The sequence below is a fragment of the Octopus bimaculoides genome, chromosome 9 (genome assembly GCF_001194135.2).
Source record: "Octopus bimaculoides isolate UCB-OBI-ISO-001 chromosome 9, ASM119413v2, whole genome shotgun sequence".
Taxonomy (NCBI): Eukaryota; Metazoa; Mollusca; class Cephalopoda; order Octopoda; family Octopodidae; genus Octopus; species Octopus bimaculoides.
Window position 1 is genome coordinate 45,890,650 of NC_068989.1, and position 8,508 is coordinate 45,899,157.

The 8,508-nt window shown below is 33.4% G+C and overlaps 1 protein-coding gene across 1 annotated transcript in view; it reads right to left on the reverse strand.

The window, feature by feature from the left end:
- LOC128248758 (voltage-dependent calcium channel gamma-5 subunit-like) overlaps positions 1-8,508 on the reverse strand; it is a 77,183-nt gene that overhangs the window by 5,870 nt on the left and 62,805 nt on the right. The window contains exons 2-3 of the mRNA XM_052970912.1: positions 4,784-5,047; positions 2,539-2,655 (exon numbers count right to left, since the gene is read on the reverse strand). Of these exons, the coding sequence (XP_052826872.1) occupies positions 2,539-2,593 (55 nt within the window). The 5' untranslated portion in view covers positions 2,594-2,655; positions 4,784-5,047. The remainder of the gene's footprint in view (positions 1-2,538; positions 2,656-4,783; positions 5,048-8,508) is intronic.

The window sequence follows — 8,508 nt, forward strand, 5'->3', positions numbered from 1 at the left end:
GAGTGTGTGTGTGTGTGTATGTGTGTGTGTGTGTGTGTGTGTGTGAAACCGGAGAAAGTGTAACATCATTTAAGGGATTCGAGCATCAGGTTTGCTACAAATTGGATAGCTGTGCTAGACAATACACGAAAGCGACATCACAGCCATAACCATGTAAATTAGAAAACTTAACCTACTTAACCACAAACACACACACACACACACATACATATAGACATACTATAACAAGCATAGGTAACATCGGTGAAGTTGAGAAGGAAGTTTGAGATATGGGTCATCACTAGGTAGGCAGCACTACTAAGATAAAGTCAAGATTACTTTTTGTTAAGAATGCCATTCAGAAAATCTCGTGGCCCATAGTGTGCCCAAGATTGTACTAAATAAATGGATCTTGTTCAAAACGGGGGCACCAGTTTTCATTTATGTTTTATGTAGTGTTTTTGGTACCGAAAGACTTTCAAACTTTGTATACTTATCTATTTTGTGTTATAGAACAGAAAAAAATTTTTGTATTCGGATTTATTTCATGTAAAAAATTATCTTATTTCGATAATTTCAACCAATCACTGACAAGTATTCAGCTATTTACACTTACTCCTTTGGCATTTTAAGCGGTGTAAAGCGTATTTAATCTCCATTACTTCTGACATTTTGCAGAGGCAACACACGTGTGTTCGTTTTCCCTAACCCTAACCCTAACCCTAATTGACTTGCTCCTTCCCTCAAAAACCATGCCTTGTGCCTATAATAGAAAGGTTTATTAGCTACTGCCAATATGCTTCAGCCATTTTTTGACAAGGAAATAATAATTTTATCACCGCCGAGAATCGTTTGTTTACGTAGTCAGCACTTAATTTTTACGGCTGAATGGACGTCAGTCATTGGTTGAAATTACAGAAATACGACAACTTTAACATGAAATAACTTGCGATGTACGTTTTTTTGTTAAGAAGACTAAGAGAAAAAGATGTTTTATATGACACATTCTACCAGTGTCCCAAGTTTCAAAGTGTTTCGTTAAGAAAATACTGGTGCCCCCGTTTTGAACAAGATCCAAATAAATATATATTGTACATATATATTATTTCTCTTTATGCATATATACATTTATGTGTGTGTGTGTGTGTGTGTGTGTGTGTGTGTGCGCGCGCGTTTGTGTTTGTATGTGCGCGTGTGTGTGCATATTTGTGTGTGTGCATGTTTGTAGGTATGTATTTATGTATGTATTTGTAGTGATACTTGGTATTGCCTACATGGTAAATATGTAGAACCCCTACTCTTTGTTTGTATATTGAATTCAACTAATTCCGCGAATATAAATATATACCGCTCATGCGAATTTATCTGGCGTTTAAAAATGTATTGACTTAGTTCCTTTTTGATAAATATCACAAACAAGAGAATGATTTTCTTTTTATAATTATGAACGTTATCGTAAACTTCATGTTCAAAAAAATTTCTCTCAAAAATGTCATTAAATTATGAATTGTTAAATTCAATAACAAATTAAAAGAGCGCTAGCGCTAAACTGCAGCGGGTCAGTGAACAACAACAAAAAAAAAAACACGGATATTGAGTATGTACGGTTGATAATGCAAGCATTATTTATGAATTATGGATAGAGGGATTTCGTGGGAGGCATAAAAAAAAAACGTTAATTATACACAAAAACGTATTTATTAAAAAGATATGCCTTGTTTGAAAAATTATAAGGAAATAAATTTCAGGGAATTCAGTTGTCAAATATTTGAAAATAGGTTTATCTTTTGTTAAAGTAAAAATCACTTAATTTATGGAAAGATTTTAGTTTTTAGTGTTTGAAACAAAATCATATTCATTATCAAGCACTCGATGGCAACACAGAAATTGGAAAAGTATTTTTAGAGAGTAGTTTTTCCTAAGTGTTGTTGTTGTCCTGGTGACAGTTTATGTACATATATTACTTCAGGCAAACCGTTGAACCTGTTTCGTCCTTTGTTCTAGATATTAAATCTCTAATTAAGGACCAGATGTAATTAAGCTCTGATCAGTTGCTCACTCTTTATGCATGTCAATTACCACACACACGCACGCACACACATATACATAAATGACTAACCTCCTATTACGCATATATATATATATATATATATATATATATATATATATATATATATATACGTGATATGATGTTAGTCATACAAACGCAAATTCGCAATCCACATCCAAAAGTTCATCGTCGAAACATCTCTGCCTCTTCTACCACTTCTTTAGCGTTTTCTGTTCTGAACCAGAGAGCTGAGTAGTACTTCCTGATTATCGCAAACACTAATACCTCCTGTCATCATCTAAACTCATCACACTCAACTTCATAAGCTGCATCACCCACACCTTTCTCTGGACATCGACCAACAGAAGTTTACGATGAATTCCAACTATTGTAATCACAACAGTTTGACTAGGGATCTTTAATAGCAAAGAGTGCCAACGCTATTCTTCTGGTTAAATATTATAATAGATACATCAAATTTTCTGAAGATTTATTATGCCTTTACTGACGTTTTGGTTCAATACGTGTGGTTGGACAACCAGCCGGGATGTGGGGCGTTTCCATTGTGACAACATTACTGTATTATGCCCGTGCACAAAACATCACAAGTGGCGCATTAAGCATGACTGTAAATAGATTCAATAAGAGAGAAAATTCACTGTTAAAGGAAAATGTAGCTCTGTAAAGGGTTTTTGCGAAATTTTTCTTAGTAATCAAAGTTAAGTTCATTTTTTTTGTATAGATGGAAGAGGTTAAGAGTCATTAGGTTAGGTTCTTCTAAATATAGATTCTGCAAAATAGGAAACAGTCAGACCTGGAATAGAGAGGGTACGTTATTGATGAGGTCATGAATGGCGACAAAAGGATTCTGACGAAGCTAGCCAATTGACCGACCCAACGATTAATCAAACAATCCATCACTTAATTAGTAAAGTCTTCAATTAGGTGACTAGAAATAACAAAGGAGTAAAATAGAACAAGTGCCTGTGTTTATTATTGTCATAATGACCTTCCAAAGATACAATAATTCTTCTAAATAAAACTACATTGAGACACATTCTTCATCAGATCTCCTACGATGCAGAAGCTTGAAAGACTTGTCTCCGAAATCGATAAAATATCAATCAATGTTGTACTGGATCTAGACAAAAGAACTTAACACAAATAAAACAGAAACTACGTGGACCAGCATATGTCCTTACAAGTATACATGTCCAAGTATGCATTCAATTCTCTCACTACATCCATATACTTTCCGATCTATTTTATTTCATTGACCTCCAGTCAGCATTCTTGTGACCTTCCATATTTTGTTCTTCTTCTCAATAAACAACCATCTACAGTCTCCGTGCTTCTATTCAATAGTCAGTTTACACTGGGAAATCCTATCAGATCTTACAAGAATCGATTTTAGTAACATCTTTTGCCTTTTGTCCGAAGTAGTTTCCAACTGCTTCCAAACCATATGATTGCAATACACATTCTATATCTGTCTACTATTGCTCTCGTCATATTAGTCATTGTCGTCGTCGTCGTCGTCGTCATCACAAGCATCACGATGACCATCACCATTTCTTTCAGCATCAGTATCACTACCATGATTTATTGATATCATTATTGTTCTTATGATTGTCGTTATCCTTAGCATCATCATAAGTGGGTTGGTGGATTGGCAGACTGTGTAGCGTACACAACAAAATACTTTCGAGTTTATGGTTACGTCTCTTTACATCCTGAGTTCGATCGCTGCCCAAATCGACTTTGTTCTCCATTTTCGTTTTTTTTTTTTTTTTCCTAGGTCAATATTATAAATACTCGTAAACTTCTTAGTAAATTTATCCCACTGTTCCTTCCGAATTATGTTTAAATTTCTACCGGCATTGCCTACTGATTTTTTCTTTCTTTTACATTTGTATACACACACGACAAATATGGTAACAGATAGTAGAGAGAATTAAATCCATTCTAGAATTTGACTGGTAGATTATTCTAACCACCCAAGAATTATGAAAACAGAGATATCAACAGGAACCCAAAAAGCTGTAACTAAATACCATAAATTATTTTGTTCGATGCTCTAATATTTCTGTTAATAGGCACGGATCCAACTTTCCGAAAACATTTCTTTTTTTTGTGTGTGTGTGTGCGAGGACAACGTCAAATAAAACAACTGGTCGAAAATAAAACCATAAGCACCATTTGTTTTTCTTTCGCGTTTGTCAACCTTGTTACCGATAGATTTTTAGTTCCTGGAAGCTATCTGTAAGGAATAGTATAAATAAATATATTTGGTCTATCTTGGAAAATCCTTTGCTTCAAAGAGCCAAATTATGATTTAGTTCTTCGAAGAGCACAAGGCATAAAGCACACATCATGTCATTTGTTGGAAGGAGTTAGTCGATAAATTTACCTTCCTTTTATCATTTTCTGGAGTTGTCGAGTTCATTAATTCCTGAGAATTTGTCTATCCGTGTTTGGTCTAATTTTCTAATCCCAATTTTTGTTTTTTCATGTAGCATGATGTTAGTGCTTTTTGCTACTTTTACTATCTTCAAGGTTTTTCTGGTGCATGCTTCAAACTGACTTTCATAGCCATTTTTCAGATAAATCCATGTACTGTCTGCAGTACTATTTCCAGTTATTCATCATTAGCAGCATACAGCTTGAATCAACAACAGCATCAGAAACACATTACATAATAGTAACAATTTTATATTAATAAAAGTGAAAACAAATGTCTTGCAGACTACTTACGGCCAAGCGAACATTTCCTCCATAACCCCATCCTGCTAAATCGGTACTCAACCACCATTTCTGTCTTTGGGTCGATAACGAGAGGCTCTTTCACGTATATCCAGAAATCTGTGGAAAGGCTTATGGAGAGAGTTACCACTGTCATTGAAGCAAGTGTGAGGGTCAGTAAGGACAAACGGCGACGTTTCGATCCCATGCTGGATCATAAGACCAGTTGGATGGCTTAGTGTTCTTCTTCTTTATTTTCACTCTCTTTTCTTTTTCCTGTCGACGGAAAAAATAAAAGAATAAAATTGAAAATAATTATTTATGAAATAGCATATAAAACAGAGATATAATTGTTAGGTGGTATTAATTGTGTGTATTATATATTATGTCAGTAATACATTCATCGTGGAGTTAATAAATTAATTCTTTACATAAGTAAAGGGCGAGAAATTTAGTGTAGGGGAATTGTCGATTGGATCGAACCCACTACTTGACTATTTAATTTTATCAAATCTTACTACATCATGAAATCATCCCAACACCCTTCTTTAATAGAATGGGGAAAGTAATTTTCTTCTGAGTGGAGGCTATAACGAAAGAAGTTGTGTGGCAGAGGCAGACACGGCTGAAAGGTTTGAGGAGAGATACCTTTATCTTCAATCAAATCTAATCGATGTAATCAACTGTAGCTTATTTGATCAAACTCGGAAGAAATTCAAAACAGAATTCAACGGGATTTGAACTCAGAACGTAAAGGAAAGCGTCTGAAGACCACCAGAGATTATTATATTCTCAGGTTTGGGGGGTAATACATTATCGGATGTATTATACAGGGTGTCCACAATGTCTGGCTACATGAGTAAATAAAATCATAGCATAAACAATTAAATATAAGAAATAATAATTTCTTAAAGTATGTGTTAATCCTCATGTGGGGACATGGAGTAAATAAAATCATAACATAAACAATTAAATATAAGAAATAATAATTTCTTAAAGTATGTGTTAATCCCCATGTACCCAGACTTTGTGGACACCCTGTATATGGACAATTTTAGTTTCCTTTCTATTTGTACCAAATGCTTTAGGAAAGAAAGTAATTGACTCTCTTCTCTTTTAAGCTGTTTCACTGGTAGGGGGTTAAAGCGTTGGGCTCACGGTCATAAGTGCACCGGTTTGATTTCTACTCAAAAGGGCATGTTGTGTCCTTGAGCAAGGCTCTTCATTTCACTTGGCTCCAGCCTACTCAGCTGCAAATGAGTACAAGTGAAATATTGAAGCAATCCTATCACACACCATCTATGAATCCTTACTGTCCCGCTTGATAAGGAGATAGGAAGTCCTAATGTGGATGCTTGTGTCTGCTCGCGACTAGACAGGCACCTGAAGCAATTAGCAAAGGCAAGCTACATGCTTTGCTATGTTTCGCGATGTTTCAGCACAAGTTCTGATAGAAATATAAAAGATCAATGTATTGTCTAGAATCTTGTTAGATCTTCAGTTTTACAGAAGAATTTTAGCCAGAAGTTGAAGTAAAGAGAATTATGGTTAATATATTTGTTTGTTTTCTTTTTAATGATACTATAACATATTGCTTCTATTATTCAACTTCTACGACATCATAGAATATAGCAAAACTGGTGCTTTGAAAAAAATTCTCAGGTCTAATTCCTTAGTAAAATGAAGTAATCTCCTTCCCAAGTTATAGACTCATAGAGACGGTCCCCCAGTTTCCATGACAAATATATACCCCCCTCTTGAACGGGGTGAGGGGTGGTCCATCGCAGGATTACTCATTTTGTCAGTTGAGTGGACTGGAGCAACGTGAAATGGAGTGTTTTGCTCAAGAACACATGTTACCCAGTTCAGGAATTGTAACCACAATCTTACGATTATGAGCCCAGCACTCTAACCACTAAGCCACGCGCATTCACTGTAATTCCTCACCAATATGACATTTTGCGTAAGGCGACGAGCTGCAAGAATCGTTATCACGCCGGACAAAATGCACAGTGACATTTCGTACGTCTTTATATTCTGAGTTCAAATTCCGACGAGGACGACCTTGGATCAAAATTTGAAACCAATGATACTATAACTAATTGCTTCTGTTATTCAAATTCTACCTTTTCATAGAAAATAGGAATGCTAGTGCTTTGAAGAATTTTCAGATTTAATTCCATACTAATATGAAAATTTTGGTTACTGTCATGAAAATGTAATTTTCAACTAAAATTTTATAAAGAATTCTATTTCTTTTTTCCGAGGAAGAAGAAGGTTTTATTATATTTTTTATAGAATATAAAAATTCTGATACAATGTACGATTGAAGTTGAATAAAATTATGAATGTCTTTGGAATAAATAATTAGGCAAGTAATTAAATAAATGAATAATAAAATATCCTCAGATTTTAGAGTAATAAATATAATTAGGTGTGCAAAGGAACGAGACATATAAACAAAAAAGAAAAAAATAACATACACATACGAACACAGCTCACACGAACATACGAAAATATACAAGAAAAGTTAACTAAATTACGAAATATAAAGGATTAACGAAGAATAAGAAATAAAGAAAATGATTAAAATACAGAGAGAATGAAAAACTAAAGAAAATAAAGAAAGAAGGAACGAAGGAAGGAAGAAGGGAAGAACGACATAAAAGAAGGGAAGAAATGCATTGAAAGTAACAAGAATGATTGGTGATTAAAATATAATTGTTATAAAAATATAGAAATAATACAAGAATATAAATAGTTTTTAAAAAGTATACCAGGTAATTAGGCCGACTTGTATGTGCGTGTGTATGTGTGCGTGTGTATGTGTGCGTGTGTATGTGTGCGTGTGTGCGTATTTGTATTTTTATTCCTATTTATATAAATATGCATTTATATTTGCATATATGTGTATGTATACATGTATATATATATGTGTGTGTGTGTGTGTGTGTGTGTGTGTGTGTGTGTATGTATATATATATTTACACACATATATACATATATATGTAATGTATATATATATATATATATATATATATATATATATATATATATATATATATATATATATATATATATATATACATACATATATATATATATATATATGTGTGTGTGTGTGTGTGTGTGCGTGTGTACAAAATCATAATTAAGGGTATCAAAAAGATACTATCATGTTAGGTATAGCAATCAAAACTTGACTCTAAAACCACACCAAATATTCATACACTACCAAATATGAATATTTGATGTGGTTTTAGAGTCAAATTTTGACTGCATGGTAGTATCTTTTAGATATCCTTAATTATAATTTTAATAATAGTTATTACCTATGAGGTTTTTATTCCCACGGTAGCCACCTAATATGATCGGTATTTTAAATAACGAACTTATCCTTATTTATATAAATTTATATATATGTACAATAAGAAAGAGAGAGAGAAAAAGAGAAAGAGGAAAGGGCGTTAAAGAAAAGAACAAAAGAAGGAAGAGCTAATTAAATGAAAGTACGACTAAAGAAAGAAAGAAAGAAAGAAAGAAAGAAAGGAAGAAAGAAAAGAAAGGAAGAAGAAAAGAAAGAAAGAAGAAAAGAAAGAAAGAAGAAAAGAAAGAAAGAAGAAAAGAAAGAAAGAAGAAAAGAAAGAAAGAAGAAAGGAAAGAAAGAAGAAAAGAAAGAAAGAAGAAAAGAAAGAAAGAAGAAAAGAAAGAAAGAAGAAAAGAAAGAAAGAAGGGAG